Source organism: Ovis canadensis, chromosome 13 (genome assembly GCF_042477335.2).
Source record: "Ovis canadensis isolate MfBH-ARS-UI-01 breed Bighorn chromosome 13, ARS-UI_OviCan_v2, whole genome shotgun sequence".
NCBI classification, from domain to species: Eukaryota; Metazoa; Chordata; class Mammalia; order Artiodactyla; family Bovidae; genus Ovis; species Ovis canadensis.
The window spans coordinates 96,962,655-96,987,458 of NC_091257.1; the positions used below are offsets into that span (position 1 = coordinate 96,962,655).

The 24,804-nt window shown below is 49.8% G+C and overlaps 1 protein-coding gene across 1 annotated transcript; it reads right to left on the minus strand.

Moving 5' to 3' along the window:
- Nucleotides 1–1,438: 1,438 nt before the first annotated feature.
- CYP24A1 (cytochrome P450 family 24 subfamily A member 1) lies at nucleotides 1,439–24,416 on the minus strand. Its single transcript, XM_069548850.1, has 12 exons — nucleotides 22,949–24,416; nucleotides 22,550–22,740; nucleotides 21,663–21,756; nucleotides 18,873–18,969; nucleotides 16,425–16,516; nucleotides 15,329–15,440; nucleotides 11,083–11,228; nucleotides 6,683–6,849; nucleotides 5,835–5,913; nucleotides 5,176–5,373; nucleotides 4,927–5,078; nucleotides 1,439–3,081 (listed from the first exon to the last, which is right to left on the minus strand). The coding sequence occupies exons 1-11, from the start codon at nucleotides 23,204–23,206 to the stop codon at nucleotides 4,968–4,970; spliced, it is 1,545 nt and encodes a 514-aa protein (XP_069404951.1). The 5' UTR covers nucleotides 23,207–24,416; the 3' UTR covers nucleotides 1,439–3,081; nucleotides 4,927–4,967.
- Nucleotides 24,417–24,804: the final 388 nt, after the last annotated feature.

The following is a 24,804-nucleotide window of genomic DNA, read 5'->3' on the forward strand; positions in this document are numbered from 1 at the left end:
GACGCTTTATCATCTGAGCCACCAGGGAATCCCGATCAGCCACTAAGTCGTGCCCAGCTCTGCGAGGGTCTGCAGCACGCCAGGCTTCGGGGTCTCTCACCATCTTCCAGAGTTTGCTCAAGTTCATGTCCGTGAGTCACTGATGGTATCACCTCATTTTCGGCCGCCCTCTTCTTTTGTCTTCAATCTTTCCCTGAAGCATCCATTAGACTTTTGTTCAAGCTGAAAATTGAGGCAGATTTGAGGGAGACAGAATAGCGACTGGAGGAGACATACGGAAAAGCCACAGGCAACTGAGCGGCACAGATGCGAGAGGACAGTCGCCACAGGTCTGAGCTGTGGTCACCTGGGCTGAGCACTGTGCCACCCTTGTCTGCCAGGCCTCGGAGAGGAGGCGGTGAGGCTTGGTTGAGGATGTCAGCAGGATGCCTTTGGGAAAATGTGCCTACACTTATTGGTCCCCATGAAGTTCAGGAGTGTCACTAATCAGTAAAAAACGTTTTTGGTGCAAAGAACAAAGGTTCTTTGAACTCTGAGCCTCAGTCCCCTCCACATCTGTAAAGCAGGGGTAATGTTAGCACATTCTTAAGAGTGAATGTGTTGGCTTCCCAGGTGGCTCAGTGGTGAAGAATCCGCCTGTCGAGCAGGAGATGCAGGTTTGATCCCTGCGTCGGGAAGATCCCCTGGAGAAGGAAATGGCAACCCGCACCAGTATCCTTGTCTGGAGAATCCCATGGACAGAGGCGCCTGGAAGGCTACAGTCCGCGCGGTCACAAGAGCCGGACACGACTGAGCGACTAAACAGCAGAGAGTGAGTGTGTCCCTGGGGGTCGCCAGTCACCCAGGAAGACTTCCTCCAGGAGCTTGGGCTGGGCTTGGAGGGTGAGTGTGCCAGAGGGAAGAAGGCGGAAGGACAGCCGGTGCGACCCCGGCCGCAGAGAGCGTGAGGACCGGAAGAAACCGGCTGAAGCCTGTGTCCCCGAGGCTGGGCCGCGGCGGCGAGGGCTCGGGCGGCTCGGGGCCTGCGGGTCAGTGGGCTGCACTCTACAAGACACTGAAGTCCAGCTTAAGGACTCGGGTCTGCATGGAAGAGCGATGGGATGCCACCGAAGTAGGGCAGGGACACGGTAGGGCCTGGGTTTTGGAGAGACCAACACACGGCCGGTAGACAGCAGACAGTCTGCAGGGAGGGGCGTGGAGGCCGGTTGGCGGTTTCTGTAGGGCCCACCATGCAGGAGGCAGCGGTGCAGATGGAGGAAATGGACTTGAAAACATATTTAAGCAGCAAAAAATGGGAAAATTATTTTGCCATTCGAATGAGCATCTTTTGGTAAAACTGCTATATTATTGTAATGTTATATTGTACAAAATTTTCTAGTGAGATGAAGTTTGAATGTTTACCTTTGGTTGTAAGACATGCAATGAAGGAAAAAACATCTTGTGTTTTAAAGATTTTATTCTTACATTCAGAGAATTCAAAGAAGATATATAGAAGAAATCTGACAACACATGGATTTAAATTCTAAAAACTTTCACAACAGGAAGCTTATGCCCATTTCAATGATATGTACATTTTCGTTCATATATGCAATATAAACGTACACTTCTGAAATAGTCTAAAGATACAGCCTAAAAAGGGAAATAGTTATCAAATATACAGATATATATGGTATATGCTTTTAGGAAAAGTAGTAAAAACATGCACAGAAACGATATGTAAACATACTTTTTAAGAAAGTTTTATAAGTATTGCTTAAATCTATATGTATTTTCCATTTATGAAATCACAATTTCCCAGGACTTCAAATCACATAACATGAGTTACATAATCTATAAGGCATGCACACTTTACTACTGACTCATTCTACAGTTGGGAAAATTAAGGCAGGGAACGTCACCAAATATTTTTAAGCTGTGACTAAACTTTAGCACATTGCCCTAAATAAACTTCAGATCCTAAATAAAATAATATGTACATCTTTTTAAAAATGATGTAAGCAAATTGTCATTAGAATACACACACAATTTAAAAACTTGATACACACCTTAATATCATAGATTACATAGATGCAATGTCATAATTAAATAATTTCAGGATCCTTTAACACAAGGATGCACTGTAAATCTTAACACATCGTTGAATAGGAATTTTGACTTCATTAAAAGTTGTTCTTAACATAGAGATTTTCTCTAATTTTTCAATAACGTTTCTATTTCAAAATAAGAAAAAAAAAAGTTTTATAGGGACCAGATAATATGAACCAACATGTACTTTTGCTTCCATTATTACGCAGTATTTCCCCAAACGTTATATTAGAGTTAGACTTCCCTGGTGGCTCAGATGGTAAAGCGTCTGCCTGCAATACGGGAGACCCAGGTTCGATCCCTTGGTTGGGAAGATCTCCTGGAGAAGGAAATGGCAACCCCCTCCAGTATTGCTGCCTGGAGAATCCCAGGGACGGAGGAGCCTGGTGGGCTACAGTCCATGGGGTCGCAGAGTCGGACACGACTGAGCGACTTCACTTATATCAGAGTTACAGTGAATGGACTGCAATATTGCCCTGAGCCACTGACAATCCAGCTACGGGAGGTCTTTGTGAAGTGACTTTGAGAAGTGAAGATCCCAGCGGGGAGTCTGACGTGGCAGGGACGGAAAGGAGCAGTGACTCTCGCCTGACTGACCGGGAAGCACCCAGCTGCTCCACCGCGTCACGGAAGACGCCAGGCGGATCAGCAAGACGAGCGCGTTGGTGCGGCCAGGGCCACGCGTGTGCAGCGTGTGCTCGCGGTGGCAGGCCTGGTCACGCGTGTGCAGCTGTGTTCCCGGGGGCGGGCCTGGTCTCCCAACGCTCAGTCTGTTTCCCCTGAGCCAGAGGCAATCCTAACACCATCAGCGGCACAGACAGCGCAGCTCCTGGGACATCTGTACAGAGACGGGGCGTGAACATCTGAGCCTCAATGTTCTTTCCGTGTCGTTTCATGGTGTTCCACCTTTGCTTTCCAGTTGAGCAGAAGCCCAAAACTTTGTTCTTGCAGGAGGGTCAAAATTGCTGCTTTTGCTCTTAACAACAACAACAAGCTCTGAAATACAAGGCATACTCCGATTATACATCAGCAGTAAAATTAAACAACAGGGGTGATCAGCAAAAGCAAACGCTAAACGCCGTCGTCAGATTCTGAAAGTGGCAACAAGCAGAGCCGCCCTGGGCTCTCGCGTTCCACCCGAGTTAACTATGCACGGTACCCAAGCCGAAGACGGGGGGTTTCACGATGAAGCTAGAATTGCTCCACGGTCCCACTTGATTCAGCTCTGCTTGTTGCCGTGTTCAGAATCTGACAAACTGCCTAGTGGTTCCAGATACCGGGGGCATCCCAGGTGGCACTAGTGGTTAAAAAAAAAACAAAAAACACCTGTCTGCCCATGCAGGAGATGTAAGAGACATGGATTCGATCCCTGGGTGGGGAAGAGCCCCTGGAATAGGAAATGGCAACTCGTTTCAGTATTCTTGCCTAGAAAAATCCCACAGACAGAAAAGCCTGGTGGGCTACAGTCCATGGGATTGCAAAGCCAGACATGATTGAGCGCTTGGCAGCAGCAGCGTCAGACACTTAGGGAGGAATTCACTGGGCCTCATTCAGAGATTTCATCTGAAATCACACGTTTCCCAAATAATCCACCCATCAGCAAGTAAAGTGAAGTGAAGTCGAGTCTGACTCATTGTGACCCAGTGGACTATAGCCCACCAGGCTCCTCCGTCCATGGGATTCTCCAGGCAAGAATACCGGAGTGGGTTGCCATTTCCTTCTCCAGGGGATCTTTCTAACCCAGGGATTGAACCCAGGTCTCCAGCATTGCAGGCAGAGGCTTTAACCTCTGAGCCACTAGGGAAGCCCAAGTCCCCCTCATCTTGCTCTTAACAAACAGCAACTAGCTGGAGGCAAGTTCTAGGTGGCGCTGTTGGAACGGCTGAGTGAGTGAGGTTGCCTTTCACCACTGGCATCTAATTCTATAAAGCTGTCAGAGCTGCCGTATTTTCACATAAGCTGATATTGGAGATTTCTCAGGTTAACGTTTTATCACTTTAATAGGTAAACATTCATTTTACTGTGGATTGGGGGAAAACAAGTAGGCTAAAAAACACCAATTCATCAGGAAATTATCGCTTTGGAATAAGGCTGGCCAGAGCTGTGCTGGGTTTCTGACCTACAGAAGGATAAAATCATAAACACTGTATCATAACACAAGCTTTGGTAATTTGTGAGTAATTCCTTTCAGTAATTGTTTATGGCCGCAGTAGAAAACCAATACAACCAGCCAGTCCTACTCATTGACCAGCTGTCTAAGGCTGTACCAGAGTGAGTTAAGTGCATGAGAGAGACTCTGTCCTGCAAAGCCTTAAGATATTGCCAACTGGTCCTTTACCGAAAAAGTGTGTCCCCAACCCCGATGTGAGCACATGTGCTGAGTCACTTCAGTCGTGTTCGACTCTCTGACCCTGTGGACTGCAGCCCGCCAGGCTCCTCTGTCCGTGGGATTCTCCAGGCAAGAACACTGGAGTGGGTCTCCATGCCCTCCTCCAGGGGATCTTCCCCATCCAGGGATCGAACTTGTGTCTCTTACGTTTCCTGCATTGGCAGGTGAGTTCTTCACCACGAGTGCCACCTGGGAAGTCCCACGCCCTGATATTCACTCGCAAAAACCCTGACAAGCAGCTTGAATTCTGGAGCGCTCACTTGACGCCAGGCTCTGGGTTACGTATTTTGTACTCATATCAACTTTCTGGATGGATACTGTTTTGGTCCCCATGTAACGAATGAAAAAAGTAATTCAGGCAGAAAGGTTAAGTAACTGTTCGGGTCCCCGGGTAAACCAAGGGCAAGCAGGGACTACAACCCACGTCTGGCTGACTCGCAAGCTTGGCTCACCGCTTGGCCGCTCTGCGCCCCTGCTGCCCACCCGAGGCTGCTTATCGCCGGCAGAAGGCGACGGGGAGCTGCCGGCTGGGCACCAGGATGCCCAAGTGCAGCATCTCCACAGGCTCGAGGTCTGTGGCCACGATATCGTATTTGCGGACGATCTGAAACACAGGAGCACAGGAAGGTGGAGTCAGCCCCTCCGCTCCTGCCTCGAGGAAGGCCCAGCACGCAGCCGCGGAAACGCTGCCAGGGTCTTACCCAGCAGAGCGCCAGGTGGAGCTGGAGTTCAGCTAGCCGGCGACCCACGCACATTCTTTTCCCAACGCCAAATGGAAGATGGGCGAAAGGGCTGATCTTTTTCTTGTCCTGAAGCCACCGTTCAGGCCTAAACTGACTTGACTCCTCAAAGTTTTCTTCATTGGATCCCAACACATGGGTATTTAGAACCAATACAGTCTAAAATCACACAGAAGCATAAAGCACTTAAACGTCTGAATAGCAAGATTCACAAAAGCCATTGCCCTACAAACGTGAAAGTAACCCACAAATACGTAGTGACAATGAATGCCAGCATGTAGTGAGTGTTTGAAAAGTGCCAGGTGATACAAATACTGCAAGAACCTTAGAACACAACCCCATGTGGGAAGTTCTATCATTATTCCCATTTTACAGATGAGAAAGCTGAGGCTCACAGAGCCTGTGTAACTCACTCAAGGCTCTGCTTGCATCCAGGTCTCTCTGTCTCCATAACCCTTATTCCTATTACTAGACTGCACAACACATCAACTGTATACTGCAATCCACATTTTTCCAAATGAATGCTGTCCTGGTAGAAACGTCTCAGGAGGTCTGCCGGGTATTGGAACAGGGTATCGCTCAAAGCTCTGTAAGGTATAGATTGTATGCATTTTACTTACTCCTTTGGGTAAAGCATATTCCCCCAGAACCATTGCCTTGTCGAGTGTCCGAGTTGTAAATGGGACACTCGGGTTAAGCCTGAAAATACAAAATCAGAGATGTCAAGGTGGGCACAGACCAAGTTTTAGCTCAAGGGAATTCAGAGTCTGGCTAAATAAACAATCGCTGCCTAATTTCTCATAAAAGGGACATGGTTCCAACTCTTTACAAAGCAGTTCTCTTTCTTCCCGATATTTACATCTTGCTTTTACCCCTTATTGTGTTGGTTAACCCCCCAGTGTAAGCTCACTTCATAGCTTTGACAGTGGCTGTCCCATTTCACTCTAGGCTTCAAATGTGTACGTTTACACACCTCGCTGGCAAGCTTGCTGTTTCTTAAGGGTTTCTGCCACCTGCCCTTCATAAAGTTAAAGATATTTCCTTCGAATCCTAAGACCTTATGGGTTTCGTTTTCCAGGAAAAGAATCTTCAAAGACCATTTTATACAGAGGCTCAGAAACCAGCCTGTCTATGTCTTCTCATATGATAACACGGTTCCTCGCTGAGCTTTCATCTCGCTCCCTTCATTTGTGCCCCTAATCTTAATTATTGCTTATAGTATCCATCCAAGTATTATTATTACTGATTTAAATGGGGCAGACTCTGGGTTTCCAGGATTTAATAGAATTTGCCCAAATGATTTAAGGAATGAGTCATAGCTGGTCCTGGAGGGTGTGTGTGTGTGTTTTTTTTTTTTTTTGATAGCTTGCTAAATGTTTATGAATCAACTACGGGAGGGGGATCCCTTATTATGTGTTGGAGAGAACAGCCGTCTGACATTCATATTAGCTTAGGCACGTGTTCTTACCTCATAGATTCTTTCAGACAGGCTTTTAAATATGGCATGTTCCTCAAATCCTCTGCCTGTGGCAACTGATTCTCAGGCAACACACTCTGAATTTCCTTAAGAAGCTTTTGTTGCACGTGGGGATTACGGGATAAATTGTAGAGAATCCACATTAAGCTGTTTGCCGTCTGAAAGGCAAATGGACATAAACTTGAGTTTTCTGTAAATAAGCTGCCTGAAAGTCTGTATCTGCCGAAGCAAAGGTGGTGCCTATCACCTTGTGAAAACGTATGAGTGATGCTTTTCCACACATCCTTCTTAGCTGTGTCTCAAACAAATGCCATGTATGAAAAGTCAGATTCAGTTTATACACACATCCATGAATCATAGCTTACTTCCAGAGGGAATCAGAGTAGAATTCTTTGAATAGACAGCTGCATTAGGACATAAAATGTAGTTTGGTATAAAAACCGAACCCAGACGAGGACATGTAAAGCTGTGAAATGAGAAACCAGACAGGTGATTGTAACAATATCAACTTTCGGGCTGTGGTAGGTTTATCTTACGTAGAATGTTACCATTGGGGGAACTGGATGAAGGATTAAGGAATCCTCGCTATTGTTGCTTAGAACTGCATGGGAATCTACAATTATCTCAAAATAAAATTGGTTAATTGTTTAAGAGAAATAATAATATAAAAATTGAGTGGGAGAGACAGATGGAGATCCTAGGAGTGTTACTAATAAAAATGGGGTTTTTAAAAATTCTTCAGCGCAAGTGCACAAGAAACTACATTTCTGGAATTTAAAAGAAAGCTTTTTTTTTTTTTTTGCCACACCCTCAAAAGCTACCATAAAATAAAAAGGCATTATCTATACTCAGAGTTTCAGCCTCAAGCAAAGAGCCCTGGTAGAAGGCAACCAATACCAAAATAAGAAATTCTAGCATCAAGTTGAGTATTTCAAGGAAGCAGCCACAATTCTGACAAAGACATTCATGGCCTTTTAAGTGGCATCCTTTATTTTCTTTCCAAAGGCAATGAGAAGAGAAAAAATACTGGCAGAAACAGCCAGTACAGCTTTTAGCTTCATAATGCTCACCACTGGTCGTCTTATATGTTTGTTTTTGGGCCTATTCTTGGCTGCTGCTGCTGCTGCTGCTAAGTCGCTTCAGTCGTGTCCGACTCTGTGCGACCCCATGGACTGCAGCCCACCAGGCTCCTCCATCCATGGGATTTTCCAGGCAAGAGTACTGGAGTTGGGTGCCATCGCCTTCTCCGTATTCTTGGCTAATTTAAGCCAAATATCCCCATAAAAATGGTCACTGTGTCCTTTCTCGGCAGACACAGAGATGCTTTAGCAAACTGTCCCTCACACAAATGAGCAAAGTGCAGGACAACTTGGAGCCAATGGTATTTATTATTTTTGGAAGAAGATGCCTCCAAGAAGCCTTCTTCATGTCAGAGTACTGGCAGCCTCAGCTGCAAAAAAACCGTGGATGTCATTATTACAAGAGGCCGATTTTCAAAACAGGAAGAGGGCGTAGCCACCAAATTAGATACACTTTCAGATTTCTCTGATTTTCCAAACGCTACGTTCGGAATAGCCAGGACGAAAAAAGAAACAGATTGACCCATATCAGTGGGTCCCTTACCGCAAGTACCAAACAGAGTTCCCAAAAGGCAGATAACTGTAGCTTTCACCAGAGCCTGAAGGACAGCCCTGGCCTGTGGGGGTAACTGCAGAGGCTGGACACAGGGCAAGCGGCCTCAGAAGCCTCAGGGGTGCAAGTATCCTGGCCTGACCTCCGCGGAGACCCGTCTCCTTGCTGGCCTTCCCACTTCCGCTCTCTCGGCGGGGTCCACTCCCCATCTACCAGCCAGAGCCCACTCTCGTTGTTTTGCCGAACCGTGTCTGACTCTTTGCGACCCCAGGGACTGTAGCTCTTCTGTCCATGGGATTTCCCAGGCAGGGAGTACTGGGGTGTGTTGCCATTTCCTCCTCCAGGGGATCTTCCCGTCCCAGGGATTGAACCTGCATCTTCTGAACTGGCAGGTAAGTTCTTTACCACTGAGCCACCAGGGAAGCCCAGAGACCCCTTTACCAAACCTCTATTTGATCAAGTTACTGCCCTGTTTAACATGCTCCAAGAGCTTTTCATCACAGGAGTAATAATCCAAATATCTTACTAAGTGAAAAGTATTCGTTGCTAAGTCGTGTCTGACTCTTTGCGACCCCATGGACTGTAGCCCACCAGGCTACTTTGTCCATGGGATTCTCCAGGCAAGAATACTGGAGTGGGTTGCCATTTCCTTCTCCAGGGGATCTTCCCGACCCAGGGATCGAATCTGGGCCTCTCACATTGTAGGCAGATTCTTTACTGTCTGAGCCACCAGGGAAGCCCCATCTTCCTAAGGCTCCTGGCTAGCAGAGCCCACGGGCTTCTCCCAGGCCCACTCTGACTCCGGCGCCACTTCTCCAGGCCAGCCTCTGTCTGCCCCAGACCCTTTTCATGTGCTGTTTCCTCCTCTTGGCGTGCTCCTCCACCAGATCTTCCCTTGGCTGTCTCCTCCTCATTATTCCAGCGTCAGCTCCAGTATGACGGCCTCAGAGAGGGGCCACCTCCCCTGCCTCTCAATGACGTCGCCCTGCTGTCTTGCTCCAGGGCCTGGCCTCAGAGAGGGGCCACCTCCCCTGCCTCTCAATGACGTCGCCCTGCTGTCTTGCTCCAGGGCCTGGACCGCTATCTGAAATGATGCTATCTCACTGGTCGTTTACCTGTCTGTTGTCGGTTCCCCACGGCCACTGAAGTTCCGTGAGGGAAACTGGTTCTTTGTGGTCTCTCAAGTACCCAGAACAGTGCCTGATGTGTAGCAGATACTCAATAGTGCCTAAATGCTTTCATTCACTGAACAAGTATTTACTGAACACCCACCGTGTGCCAACTTCTATTCCACAGCCTAGGAATACAGCAGGGGACAAAACGAAGTCATCGCTGCTACGGAGCTCACATTCCAGATGGAGAAAAAAGAGTAATGGGAGAAGCTTCACCGGTATCACCCTCAGGAGCCTCTCGGGGTGAAAACGCGCTGAAGCTCCCGCTTTCACAGTCTTCTGGAGCATGGGGAGGAGTGAGAACCTTGCTGTTCCCTAACGTAGAAAATTCCACTTTCTGCTCAGATCAGAAACACCACGGGATATGGAACAGAAGTGGCCTGGTTTGCATTTTTCTCAGAGATGATAGTTGTGTGAAAAGTGTTGGGCCGTCGAGGAATATTGATATTATCACTCCAAAGATGCTGAAACTCACCTGAACACCTGCCAGTATTTGTGTTTGGCATTTGGCTGTACTGTGTACCTACCAGGGATATCAACCATAGCGAGGACAGAATTTTGGCTTTTAAAATTAGCTGTCTCAGAGTTCCCTGGTGGTCCAGTGGTTAAGAATTTACCTGCTAGTGTGGAAGACACGGGTTTGACCCCTGGTCTGGGCAGATTCCACGTGCCGGGGAGCAACTAAGCCTGTCTGCCACAACCACCGAGTCCCACGCACCAAGAGCTGGTGCTCCCCAGCAAGAGACACCACCGCAGTGAGAAGCCTCCGCTCACAACCAGAGAAAAGCCGTGAGCAGCAGCGAAGACCAGCACAGCCAAAAATAAAATTCACGAGCTAAAAGTGTTTTTAAAAACTAATAAGTAAATAAAATAAGATTAGCTGCTTCATTGAAATTGAGATCAACTTTCCCAAACTCCCTCTGTTGACAATTTTAAGTGGAAAAAAAAATTTGGACTAGCAGAGACTATCTCAGTATTTTTAGACTAAACAACCACCACAGTGAGGCACTTTGGTAAGAGGCAAAACTACCCAAAATATATCCAATTTTTAAAGACCTGGATCACCTACCTGCTGCAGTATAGAGTTTCGCTGCTCCTGAACCCCTGTAGTACTTTGGTGTTTGTCCTGACACTGATATTCTGCTCTGGATTTTTGTCCCTGCATGCATGCTAAGTTCCTTCCCTTGTGTCTAACTCTTTGTGACCCCATGGACTGCAGCCTGCCAGGCTCCTCTGTCCACGGGATTCTCCCGGCAAGAATGCTGGAGTGGGTCGCCATGCCCTCCTCCAGGGGATCTTCCCGACCCAGGGATCGAACCCGAGTCTCTTGCATCTCCTGAATTGTCACCAGCACCACCTGAGAAGCCCTTTTTGTCTCTAAAGCACATGAATTTTTCTATGACATTTACATGCACAGGCTGTGCACAGGGTCTCCCATGTGTTCGAGTAGACTTTTTACTTCTGCTAAGCTTTTAAAGCTCAGTGCATCCTTATGAAATGGGTGAATTGAATGACCATGTACAATTCGTCATGGAAAAGATTTTACAGCCCATCGATTTAGTAAACCCAAACCAGGCCCACCCTTACCGTCTCCACCGCAGCCAGCTGGAGCTCCGTCACGGCTGCATACAGCTCTTTCTTTGAAAGCTGATTGTGGTGATAAATGTCGCAAACCAAATCCATGCTGGGCTGCTCATAGTATTTCTCTAACTGGTTGTCCACACAAGATTTGACTATTGGAGGAGAGGAAAGGGGTGAAGAAATCAGCTGAAAGTCAGGATGAGGAAAAGAACAAAGCAGAACCCAGGATCACATTCTCCCCGCAACGTCCCAAGGGCCTTTGCAGGCAGTCTGACAGTTCGTTAGATAAGCTAATATTGCCTGGTTGCTAAGTCGCCAAGGACTGACCAATGGCTACATGAGCACAAGAGTCCCCTGGGAATCTTCTTAAAATGCAGACTCTGGTTCCGGAGCCCAGGCTGGGCCTGGAAGTCTGGTCTCCAGCAGGCTTCCCTGTGGTCCTGATGCTGGGTCTGTGGTCGCATTTTGAGTAGGGAGCGCTGAGAGTTCAGGAGAGGTCATCGTGAGACAGGGGTAGGCTTTGGGTCCGTCTCAGAATCAGAACCTAGACTCACATCCAGTCATGAAGCAGATGTGGTCACTGACACAGACGGGGGGCTCTGGCTCCCAGATCCAGAGAGAGGAGAGCCCCTCCCGGTCGCTGCCGAGCGACAGTGCACGCACCCCGAGCGCAGGGCCCACGCCGGCCAGCAGCGAAGGCAACTGCCTCTGCTGTTGGTAAAGCACGTTCTAGGCATCCATCTCCCGCCCCTCAGCCCCTCATGGAAGCCACCAGCATCATAAGAATCGCAGAGATGATGGCAAAAACGATGGTATAGTGAATGGCACAGTGGTTAGAGCGGGACCTTCTGGAGCCCTTCTGTCTGACTTCAAATCCTGGCTTTGCCATCACCTAGCAGGCGACCTTGATAAAGTCATTAACTTCCTTGTGCCTCACTTCTGCCAGAGGTGTCTGATAAGAGGACCCATCTTATAGGGTTTTTGTGAGAATTAAACGAACGTGTGTGTGTGTGTGTGAATGTGTACACGTATGTGTGTGAATGTGTGTGTCTGTATGAATGTGTGTGTGAATATGTGTGTATGTGTACACGTATGTGTGTGACGGTGTGTGTGTGAATGCATGTGTGCATGTGTTCATGTGTGTGAGTGTGTGTGTGTGAATGTGTGTGTGTGTCTCTGTGAATGTGTATGTGTGTGAGTGTGTGTATGTGTGAGTGTGTGTGTATGTGAGTGTGTGTGTATGTGTGAATGTGTGTGTACATGTGTGTGTGAATGTGTGTGTGTGTGTGTGTGTGTGATCATACAGTAATTCTTCGCACCAAATATTCCCTCCATACCATACCGGAAGTAGCTCTGATCCATTGAGACATTGGGCTACACTGCTGCTGCTGCTGCTAAGTTGCTTCAGTCGTGTCCGACTCTGTGCGACCCCACAGACGGCAGCCCACCAGGCTCTCCCATCCCTGGGATTCTCCAGGCAAGAACACTGGAGTGGGTTGCCATTTCCTTCTCCAATGCATGAAAGTGAAAAGGGAAAATGAAGTCACTCAGTTGTGTCCTACTCTTAGCGACCCCATGGACTGCAGCCCACCCGGCTCCTCCGTCCATGGGATTTTCCAGGCAAGAGTGCTGGGGTGGGGTGTTTTACATTATCCGTATTAGACTTAAAAACAGTTGCACTGAGATACATACTGCTACTACAAATACTATTAATGATACTATGATTATTAGCCCATTTTAACGACAAGATTTGATAGAGTACCTGATGAACTATGGACGGAGGTTTCTGACATTGTGCGGGAGACAGGGATCAAGACCATCCCCATGGAAAAGAAATGCAAAAAAAGCAAGATGGCTGTCTGGGGAGGCCTTACAAATAGCTGTGAAAAGAAGAGAAGTGAAACGCGAAGGAGAAAAAGAAAGATACAAGCATCTGAATGCAGAGTTCCAAAGAATAGCAAGGAGAGATAAGAAAGCCTTCCTCAGTGATCAATGCAAAGAAATAGAGGAAAACAACAGAATGGGAAAGACTAGAGATCTCTTCAAGGAAATTAGAGATACCAAGGGAATATTTCATGCTAAGATGGGCACAATAAAGGACAGAAATGGTCTGGACCTAACAGAAGCAGAAGATATTGAGAAGAGATGGCAAGAAGACACAGAAGAACTGTACAGAAAAGATCTTCATGACCCAGATAATCACGATGGTGTGATCACTCACCTAGAGCCAGACATCCTGGAATGTGAAGTCAAGTGGGCCTTAGAAAGCATCACTATGAACAAAGCTAGTGGAGGTGATGGCATTCCAGTTGAGCTATTTCAAATCCTGAAAGATGATGCTGTGAAAGTGCTACACTCAATATGCCAGCAAATTTGGGGAAACTCAGCAGTGGCCACAGGACTGGAAAAGGTCAGTTTTCATTCCAGTCCCAAAGAAAGGCAATGCCAAAGATTGCTCAAACTACCGCACAATTGCACTCATCTCACCCACTAGTAAAGTAATGCTCAAAATTCTCCAAGCCAGGCTTCAGCAGTATGTGAACTGCGAACTTCCAGATGTTCAAGCTGGTTTTAGAAAAGGCAGAGGAACCAGAGATCAAATTGCCAACATCCTCTGGATCATGGAAAAGGGAAGAGAGTTCCAGAAAAACATCTATTTCTGCTTCATTGACTATGCCAAAGCCTTTGACTGTGTGGATCACAATTAAACTGTGGAAAATTCTGAAAGAGATGGGAATACCAGACCACCTGACCTGCCTCTTGAGAAATCTGTATGCAGGTCAGGAAGCAACAGTTAGAACTGGACATGGAACAACAGACTGGTTCCAAGTAGGAAAAGGAGTGCATCAAGGTTGTATATTGTCACCCTGCTTATTTAACTTCTATGCAGAGTACATCATGAGAAACGCTGGACTGGAAGAAACACAAGCTGGAATCAAGATTGCCGGGAGAAATATCAATAACCTCAGATATGCAGATGACACCACCCTTATGGCAGAAAGTGAAGAGGAACTAAAAAGCCTTTTGATGAAAGTGAAAGTGGAGAGCGAAAAAGTTGGCTTAAAGCTCAACATTCAGAAAATGAAGATCATGGCATCTGGTCCCATCACTTCATGGGAAATAGATGGGGAAACAGTGGAAACAGTGTCAGACTTTATATTTTGGGGGGCTCCAAAATCACTGCAGATTGTGACTGCAGCCATGAAATTAAAAGACACTTACCCCTTGGAAGAAAAGTTATGACCAACCTAGATAGTATATTCAAAAGCTGAGATATTACTTTGCCAACAAAGGTCCGTCTAGTCAAGGCTATGGTTTTTCCTGTGGTCGTGTATGGATGTGAGAGTTGGACTGTGAAGAAGGCTGAGTGCCGAAGAATTGATGCTTTTGAACTGTGGTGTTGGAGAAGACGCTTGAGAGTCCCTTGGACTGCAAGGAGATCCAACCAGCCCATCGTAAAGGAGATCAGTCCTGGGATTTCTTTGGAAGGAATGATGCTGAAGCTGAAGCTCCAGTACTTTGGCCACCTCATGCGAAGAGTTGACTCATTGGAAAAGACTCTGATGCTGGGAGGGATTGGAGGCAGGAGGAGAAGGGGACGACCAAGGATGAGATGCCTGGATGGCATCACGGACTCGATGGACCTGAGTTTGAGTGAACTCTGGGAGTTGGTGATGGACAGGGAGGCGTGCTGCGATTCATGGGGTCGCAAAAGGTCAGACACGACTGAGCGACTGAACTGAACTGAAAGACAAGATAACCGAGGATGAGAAAGAGTGAGGGCTTCCCCCGTGGCCCAGTGGCTGAGACTCCACGCCCCCAGTGCAGGGGCTTGGGTTCCGTCCCTGATCAGGGAACTAGATCCCACATGTCACAACTAAGACCCAGTGCATCCAACTAAATAAATAAAAATCAATAAATATTAAAAATTTTTTTTGAAGAAAAAGAGTGTATTTGGTGAAGCCGCCAAGCCCAATGACAGAGCTGGAACTTGAGCTCAGGAATCTTTGACTCCGAAACTCTTGCTTGTCATCACTCCTATTTCTCAAACAAGACTTCAGAGGAATGCCTCCGGCCTTTCTCTCAGAATGCATCTGCACCAGGGCCATCCCCAGACTCAAGCGCTTGCAAAGTCCGAAAGAATCACGAGGAGCGGCTCCAGCCACGGGCAGGGCGCTGAGACCAGGACGGCCACCCAGACCTCCGCAGCATCTCCGGAGCCAGGACTGCTGGGCCCCTGCGGCCGCCTCACCTGATCTGAAGATGGTATCCCATGCCTGCGTGTGCGCCTGCCACACCCTGGTGTTGAGACTCCTGTGCAGCTCGACCGGGGTGACCATCATCTTCCCAAACATGCTCATCATCTGTGGGGAACACAAGTTCCTGTCAGCCCCCTGCCCTTATCTCACAGACAACCTGCCATCCGCGGGAGACGTGTCCTCAGCAACCACACCCTCTGCTCCCCAGAGGCTGGACTCCCAGGGATGACCCGGGCTCTCAGCACCAGTCCCCACCTGCTCAAGACACATGAAAATCAGCTTTGGGATGCTTTCCCCCTGGATGGGCTTCATAAAAAAATTGACCTTACGGGAATTCCCTGGTGGTCGAGGGGTTAGGACTTTGAGCTTACAGTGTGGTGGGCCAGGTTCAGTCCCTGCTCAGGGAACTAAGATCCCACAAACCACACAGTGAATAAAAAAAAAAAAAATGATCTTATGACCTAAATGTAAAAAAAGAAAACTATAAACCTCATATCCACTTCCATTTCCAATAATTTCCAAACTTTAGTCATTCTTGAAACTGGTTTCACTGTGTCTACTACCTCCATATACAACCTAAACAATCCAGAAAATTTTCACCTGAAAATTTTCAGATTCTTTAAGATAGTGTGTTAATCACCTGACCGCTAGTTGAAATTTCTACTTTCACCTTGCCTGCCAGTGACTTCACATGCCTCTTTATTACGTGTGCATATGCGCACACGGGCTTCCCTGGGGGCTCAGTGGTAAAGGATCCACCTGCCAAGGCAGGAGACAGGAGTTCGATCCCTGGGTTGGGAAGATCCGCTGGAGTAAGAAATGGCAACCCACTCCAGTATTCTGGCCTGGAAAATCCCATGGACAGAGGAGCCTGGTGGGCTACAGTCCACGGGGTCTCAGAAGAGTCAGACACAACTTAGCAACTCAGCAACAAGGGTATACGCACATACATTCACGAAAACACATAAACGCCTTAAAAGGAACACGTACCTACTATAATAAAATACATGTGGGGAGCACTGGGATCCACACTTGTTGGGTCCTGTAAACAGTTGATAAGGAAACTGCTCTCCCTGAGGGGACACTTACTGTTTTGATGGCCATGATGAAGTTCAAAGCTTCCTCCCCTGCGTTCTTCTGAAGGAGCCCAAATCTCTTCTCATACAGCACAAGACAGATACCTGGTATTTACGATAATCAACACTGTTACCCACTCACAGAGACACCAGAGTCTATGATTAGCTGGCTGCCAAAGGCTCACTCCATCCGGTCTCCCATAAAAATGAGGCGTTTTCGAAGAACAGAGAAGCAGAGGGTCTAAGGCCAGGGGGCTTGATCACTCTCTTCTCTTTCTAGAAATTATCTCCAGGTCCAACAACTGTCCTCTGCAGAACCTCCTGATCAGAAAAAGCACTGTGACGATGCAACCGTTTTTATACCTGGGTGAATCTCTCCTGTAGCGCCTTGCTTTTCTCAGTCTACCCTTGACACCATAAGCAGCAGGCACTGCTAATAACTACCCCACGCTCATTCTTCCCTACTTCTCCCCTAAGAGAACTCTGATTTACTCTGCTTGCCAGTGTATGCATCCCCGGGCAGTAAGCCAGCGTTGGTCTCCGACGATCCTGCTCCCCGACTTCCCAGGCTTCCTGAGGCAGCCGCAGCACTCACATGACCTGGGGCTGGCCACTGGGCCTCCCGGAGGCACTTTTGCTTTCTTACAAAAGGGGAAGAGTACAGCCAGCTTAGCTCTTCCCTCTTCCCTTCCTGCCTTTGCCCAGAATGCAGAGGTGAGACCAGGAGAGGCGGGAGCCGTTTGGCAACCAGCTCCGAATGAATGAGAAGGAAGACGGAACAGACTTGGTTCCAGTGACACCACTGAGTGCCAGCCGTGGACTGGCCTCCTCGGGGTTTCTCGTGATGCTGGACGATACTGTGCAAACCTCCGTGGTCCGGCTTTCCTCGACTTGCAAAGAAATGCATGCGATGAACCTTCATTTGGGTATTTCCAGCAGGCCATTTCCAAAACATGCGCTTCTTCTCTCCTCTGAAATCATCCCCTCTCTTGACTTTAACACCGCCTGTGGATTTCTTATCAGCATGGAGCTTTCTTATGTGCTAAGATGACTGCCCGTGACTTTAAGGCAGGGTCGATCTGATCAGGGAGACAGTTCAGGCCAAAAGCCTCTGAACGGGGCCTCCTCTCCAGTCACTCGCATAGGCAGCCAAGAGTGAGGCTTCCAGCGAGTCGGACTATGGCACTTTCCTGCTGCAAGCGCTCTAGATCACTCCCAAGGACTCTGGGCTCAAAACCACACCTGCATCCCCGGTTTATACAGATGGCTGTGAGGGCCACTGCCTTCCCCCCATCCTCTGCTTTGCCATCCGTGTCCCTTGCAGGACATGCTTTGGTCACTCCTTTCTCCTTTGGAACTACTTTCTCCTTCGGAACTCCTTTCTCCTTCCACCTGGAATATTCTTCCCTCCTTCACGTTCACCTGGGGCATTCCTGCTCATCCCAGGCCTTGGCTGAGACGGCCCCTCTTCCGTGCAGCAGCCCTGACCACACTCAGCTGCAGACAGCCTCTGGGACCCTCCGCCAGCCCTGATCCCCTTCAGCCAAGTGCTCCCCGCTCCACTGAAGGTGCCTTGTTTCCCCCGCTGCGTCCCCACCAGGAGGCGAGCACAGCAATGGAGGGCTTTGCTTTTGTTCTCAGCGTGGTCCTAAGGACAGTGACCAAGCTCCCTTCTGTTCAGAATGCTCCATGGCTCCACATCTGACTCAAAGCAGAAGTTCTTTTCTTAAAAATGTATTTTTATTTATTCGGCTCCCCCAGGTCTTAGTTGCTACGTATGATCTTTTGCTGAACCCGGGTCCCCTGCATTGGGAGCGCGGGGTCTTAGCCACTGGACCACCAGGAAGGTCCTAACGTAGAAGTTCTTTTGGGGGCTTTCAGGCTTAATCTCTCTCAGCTCCTCTCCCCAGCTGCCATAATCCACTCCAGCCAGCATCCTCAGAAGCTCCTCAGAGACACCGCTCATGCTCCCAGCCCAGGGCCTCTGTACTTCCTGTCTCCACGGTTGCAACAGTCTCCCCACAGACCCCCTGGTGGCGTGCTGCTCATCTCCCTTCAGGCCTCACCTCAGACGTCTCCTTACCAAGCAGGCCTGCCTCACCCAGGAAGCTGCATCCTTCCTGACTCCCTTCTTTCTTGATGGAGTATGCATTAAAATACGTGTACCAGTTGGTTGTCACTGCTCTTAAAATCTGAGCTCCACGTGAGCAAGGACGTAGCCTGTTCTGCTCACTGCCGTGTCCCCAGTGCAGCGCCTGGCACTTTAGAGGCATGGGATACATGTTTGTTGAACGGCGACATAAACGATCCAGGGCGCATAGCACCGTGAAGCGCCTGAAAGCATTCAGAGGGCTGCCACGGCCTGCCTCGGCAGCAGCAGGGTTTGACCACAGGACAGTGGCCCACCTTTGTCCTCAAAGTCACTTCAAAACCAGACAGACAAGATCTGAAGACAACTTACTTTCAAAAGACCATTTGTTCAGCTCCGTGTATAAGTCTTCAATGCGGCCTCTCTCATCACAGAGCTCGTCTATTCTACCCATAAAATCAGCCAAGACCTTAAAAGAAAGAAATCCCCAAAGACATATTTCAGGCACTGAAGGGAAACAGAAGTTTCAAGTTCAGTAAGCTAGCTTCGGGTTTTGCGACCTTGTATATTCACTGCCCATAATGTTATTCATTCTGAATCATCACTAATTATATATTCTCCTTGAGAGCTCACCTCCTGCCCCAACACCCTTGTACTGGGTTATTTCTTGAGCTTTCCCTGAAGCCTTCCTGGAGCTTAAGTTTCAGCTTTTGATCTAAATTTAAGAAAAGGAAAACATTTCTTCTAATCAGAATGGAAAACAAACCATGAAGGAGGAACTGGCCAAGTGTCTCTGTGGGCACAGCATCTCAAGAACTCTGGCTGCCTGAGGCTGGCCACGTCCAGAGCTGGGCACACAAACGTGTCCCTGCTGGTTGGCGCTGTGTTAAGCACATTAAGCTTAGAGCCAGGAAATCCGTAAAGTCTGGATACAGTGCCGTCACTAAACAGCTCTGTCACCTTGGGCAAGTCGTGGAAGGCCCCTAAATGCCAGTTTCCACAATGGGGATTTTAGATGACTAATGCTTTGCATTTAATGAGGCTTGCATGGAACCAAGCACTGTCCAAAGTGTATTATCTTAGCTGATCCTCAAACAATGTCAGGATGTAGAAAGTACTGTCATTACTCCCATTTCCTAGGGAACAGAGGAGACAGAGGCTTAGAGAGTGACTAAGGCACTCTCCCCTGGACACACAGAAGCGGCCAAGTTGGAGTCTGGAATAGCGTGAGCTGTTGGTGGTGGTGCTGAGTCACTAAGTTTTGTCTGACTCTTGAGACCCCATGGACTGTAGCCCACCAGACTCCTCTGTCCAGGGGATTTCCAGGTAAGAATACTGGAGTGGGTTAGGGGGCTTCCCTGGTGGCTCAGATAGTAAAGAATATTGCAGTAGTTTGCTATCCTTCTCCAGGCATCTTCCCAACCCAGGGATTGAACCCACACCTCCTGTACTGGCAGGTGGATTTATCTGTGAGCCACCAGGGAAGCCCTGAAATAGGGCACAAGCGACCAAAAAAACCCACAGACGAAGCGAGTAGGCACGCTCTGCTAGCCCACACAGCACATTAAAAAATGCTTTGAATTTGTTTCCATCAAAAAATCCAGAGATTTCATGTGAACATATTAATTTCCTCTAGTCATCAAAGGAGTTTCCCTGGTAGCTCAGCTGGTAAAGAATCCACCTGCAATGCAGGCTTGATTCCTGGATCAGGAAGTTCCCCTGGAGAAGGGAGAGGCCACCCACTGCAGTATTCTTGGGCTTCCCTGGTGGCTAAGCTGGTAAAGAATCCACCTGCAATGCGGGAGACCTGGGTTAGATCCCTGAGTTGGGAAGATCCCCGGGAGAAGGGAAAGGCTGCCCACTTCTGCAGTCTGGCCTGGAGAATTTCTTGGACTGTACAGTCCACGAGATCTCAGAGTCGGACACGACTGAGTGACTTTCACTTCACTTCACTTGAGTCCTCAGAGAATAATAATGATGAAGGAAGCTGGAGACACTCGGTCTACATTTCCACGTGGCAGGGATTTGCCAGAGCTGGAGCAGCTGTCCCCTCTAGAAAGGGCGTGCACTTATTCCATTTGCTAAAATCCCTACTGGGCCTGCCTTCCATATTTATATTAATCACGTGGTTCCTGGAAGCTTTTAAATTTGTAACCTTTCACCTATATGATCCTGTGTGGGTTCAGTTCAAAATAAATACCCAGAGTGGACAGGAGTAAAAAGAGTTCTCTATCTGCTTAAATCCTTCCCCTTTGGCCCCCTGTTGGCTAAAGGATAATGCCCAAATACCTTAGCATCGTATTAAAACTACCTTTAAAAAATACCTTAAAAATATTGTTAAGACCCGCCCTCTGCCCAGCATCACTTCAGAGAAAGCTTCACTTCAGCTGCCCTATATGTACTATTCTCTGAACGTACCATCTCATGCCTCCATATTGTCAGCAGGCCATTCTCTCTGCCTAAATGCCCTTCTCCACCTTCTCTGGCTTGCAGACTATTACTCATCCTGTAAAACCCAGCTCAAATGTCACTACCTAGGAATCATCTCATTTAATCCTGACAGAAACCCACGGGGGTTTCCCAGGTGGAGCTGGCGGTAAATTCGAGAGACTGCCACTGCAGGAAACCTAAGAGACGCAGATTTAATCCCTGGATCAGGGAGACCCCCTGGACGAGGCTACAGCAATGCACTCCAGTACTCCTGCCAGAAAATCCCACGGACAGAGGCGCCCGGGAGGCCACAGGCCATAGCTCCTACAGAGTTGGACACGACTGAAGTGATTTAGCACGCAAGCACAGAAATCTATGGAGTGGGAATTGTGAACTCCCAGTTTATAGACTGGGAGACTGAGGAAGTTAAATGGTACAGTCAGGTTGCATAGCTGGGGTGGGGGTGCAGGACTGACTTTCAAATCTAAGACTGTAGAATGTCGAAGTCAATACTCCTAACTGCTCCGCCACCGAGACACTACTTTAAGAGACAGGCGAGAAGAATTAAAGTTCTGGAGGCGGAGGAAGTGAGGAGGAATGAGGAGGAAAGAAGAGTTCCGATACACCCAGATTGCCTGCCTTTTCCTCTGCGCTTTGTGGCTGTGGCTTGAAGCTCCGCTAATGGTCCCCCATCCCCAGGAAAACCAGGAAAGTGAGCCCCAGTCTGCAAACCTCGTTGATCTTGTTGCCCAGCTTCATAATTTCCACTGGTTTCATTAGCTTCTTTTGAAAGGCACTCCTGACCCTCTGCCAGTCTTCTCCTTCCCTGGGAGAGAAGCAGAATTAAATTTAGAGCAAATTGAAAGGAAAAGAACGAAGAAGCCGGGATCCCTCCAGCTCTGTAAGTGCATTAACTATGTAACCAAATGAACACAGAATCGTGCCAAGAAATGGCCAGAGAACATTAGCACTGGAATACCGGGGGCTGGTCTGACAATGCGATGAATAAGCTCCTTTCCTCTGAGCCAAAGATCGCTCCAGAAAGATGAAGTCAGGGCTTCTGGGGTGCCCTTGCTGGGGTTAAACTGGAAGGCCAGTGGCCTCAGTTACCAGCAGGAAGAGTGGGCGCATGAACTCACCTCCCCAGCAGCACAGAACTGTGCCAAGGCAAATTCTGTCTTCTTTCAATCCATTGAATTGGGTTCAAAGCCACATGCACAAAACGCCTCAAATTTACAAACTAACTTCTGGCCTTTGAGCTACCAAGAGAGGGTCATGGAATTTCAAGGGATAATTTTGTCTGTATAACATGATTGCCTGGCAGGCTGACTTGACAGTCTCCTCCTGCCCAGAGATCCGAACATCACAATCTTCATACCTTTCTGGCGTTTCTTTGAGGGCAAGGACTGGCGCAGCCCACGCGTCAGAAAGAACACAAGTGTCCCGCGCACAGCACGGCTGTCCTTCAACCCATTCGAGTCCACGCCAGAGCCCGCGACAGCAGCAGGTAGGGGCTTCCGTGTTCTCGCTGCATCAGGCGGGTCCAGCCCCAGGGAACCCTAACTCCCGCGCCTTCCCAACTTGCAGCCGCCAGCCCCCATCCTGCCTCTCGGACTTACAGGATCAGCAGCCCGTAGCCCTCCTCGCGATAGTCGCGGTAGGCCTTCCAAGGTTTGATCTCCAGCCTCTGGGGGTGCGCGCCCTCGGTGCGATACAGCGCTTCCAGCAGGCACGGCGAGCCCAGGTGCACCGAGTCGAAGGAACCCAACTTCATGCGGAAAATCTTGCCGTACTTCTTGTGGTACTCGGCCTGCAGGGGCCGGGCGGGACGCGCAGTCAGCGCGCATCCCGGGCAGTCCATGGAGCGCTTGGCCCTCCTCCCGCCTCCCTCCTCTCTGGGACCGCAGCAGCCGGGACAGCCGCGCGCACCGCGCCGCGCGCACCGCGCCGCGCGCCTCGGCGAGGGTGTGGAGAGCGAGACGGGGAGGAGGGCACCAGGGGGCGACGGGGGCACTTACCAGCGTGTCGTGCTGTTTCTTGAGGCCTCCTTTCCAGAGGATCTCCAGCAGGCTGCCCAGCAGTGGCCACTTGGTGGGACCGGGCAGGGTGGCCGCGTCCTGCGCTTCGCCCGGTTCCATCACGGGGCAGAGGGGCACCTCTCTCGGCCGACGGGGCGAGCACGCCGTCGATGTCACGGGTCTGGGTGGCTGCCCCAGGCTGCGAAGCTGCTGCAGGAAGGCGGCAAGGGAGCGGCTCTTGCTAATGGGTGAGCTCATGGCAGCGGGGGACACCGGGCGCCTGGGAAGGTGGGCACTGGGCAGGGCGAGCTTGTTAAAGGGGTGCCGGCGAGCTTCGGGCTCTTGATACACGGAGAAAAAGCGGCAAGGCGGAGCAGCAGGTGCGGCGGGAAGGGCAGAAGGGCGACAGAGAGCCGTCAGGACCTGGGCGAGGATGCTGCAGGCGGCACCGCGCTGCAGTCTCAGGGAGCGGATGCCCGCCGAGCGCCGGCCACCGGGGCTGGAGGAGCGCAGTGGGGAGCTGGCTGTCTCTTGCAAGAAGGAAGACGGACGTGAGCTCGCCTATTGGTGTTACGTCTTAGTTCCAGCTCTGGAGCCGAAGTGGAGGTGTCCAGGAGGGGAGAAAAGATGCTGCTGGCGCTGCGCTTTCCCTGTCCCGCTCCATGCCCGGGGACCGTGTATTTATGGAGACCGGCCGCCCCGGGTGGCCAATGAGCGCGCGCGGTGGGGCGGACCGGGCTGCGGCTGGCCGGGCCGGGAGCGGCGCGGGGCCCGGGGTGGGGTGGCCGGGGGTGGGAAGAGGATGCAGTCAGCGAGGTGAGTGAGGGCGCCCGGGCCTCGGGTGACCGGTGCGCGGCTCTCCGGGCGGGAACGCCGCGGACTCCACCCCGGAGATAACCCGCGGGGAAGGCTGACTCCCCGGAGTTCATCGGGGCTGCGCCTTGCGCGCCTCCCCGCCCTCGCCCGGCGGCTGCCGCCCAGCGCTTGCACAACCGCGCGGCCGGGCGGCCGAGGTCCCCGAGTGCGGCCGGGGCGGCTGCGGGCGCCTGCCGGGCCCCCGAGCCCGCGCGCCCCCTTCAAACCAGTTTTTGCCAGCCCGGACGGACCTCGTTGGAGGAAGCTTGGGTTTCTGCACCTCCCTAGGTGGGGAGGGTTTGAGACTTAGTGAAAGGCACCCGAGGAAGTAATTTCACTTTCGAGTCTTAACTTGGGCGCCCCACTCGCTGGTACCTCTTCGGGCGGCTTCGCGATAGGCGGCAGAAGCGCGGCCTGGCCTTGAGGCGGGGCTCGGGCTCCCGCTGCGACTCTCTGGACACCGACCTCCCTGTACCTTCGAGCCGCAGCCCCCACCTTCCTCACCCGTCCCTACAAAGTCGATCGGAAGCAAGCGCGGGGGCACAGACGCGCGCACACACACACGCACACACACACACGCGCGCGCGCGCGCGCCAACTTCTAGCGCCCTCGTGGCGGGCAGGGGTTGAACTCTGTCCTAACTGAGGAAGAGAAGCTGAAAATTTTCGCTGACTGCTTTGAAGTGGTTCGTATTGCCCCCTTTTGATCCAGTACGGAAACTACCGCCAAGGAAGTTTGTCGCCTCTGAGGGCTTTTCAGTTACGTGACAGCATTTTTTTTTTTTTAACTTCCCTGGCAAGTCCATCGTAAACTCTTAGCTGGTTTCTAGAAACCTTTTACAGTCCGACTAGAGCTTGAACTCTGTCGTTTCAGATTTGTCTTGATTACAGCTCAGTGACTGTTCATGGTAACACAAGTAACATGACATCTGAATATAATTTGTATATAACGTATCTACATAGCCATCTCTCTATATACTATATAGCACACATCATGCAGCA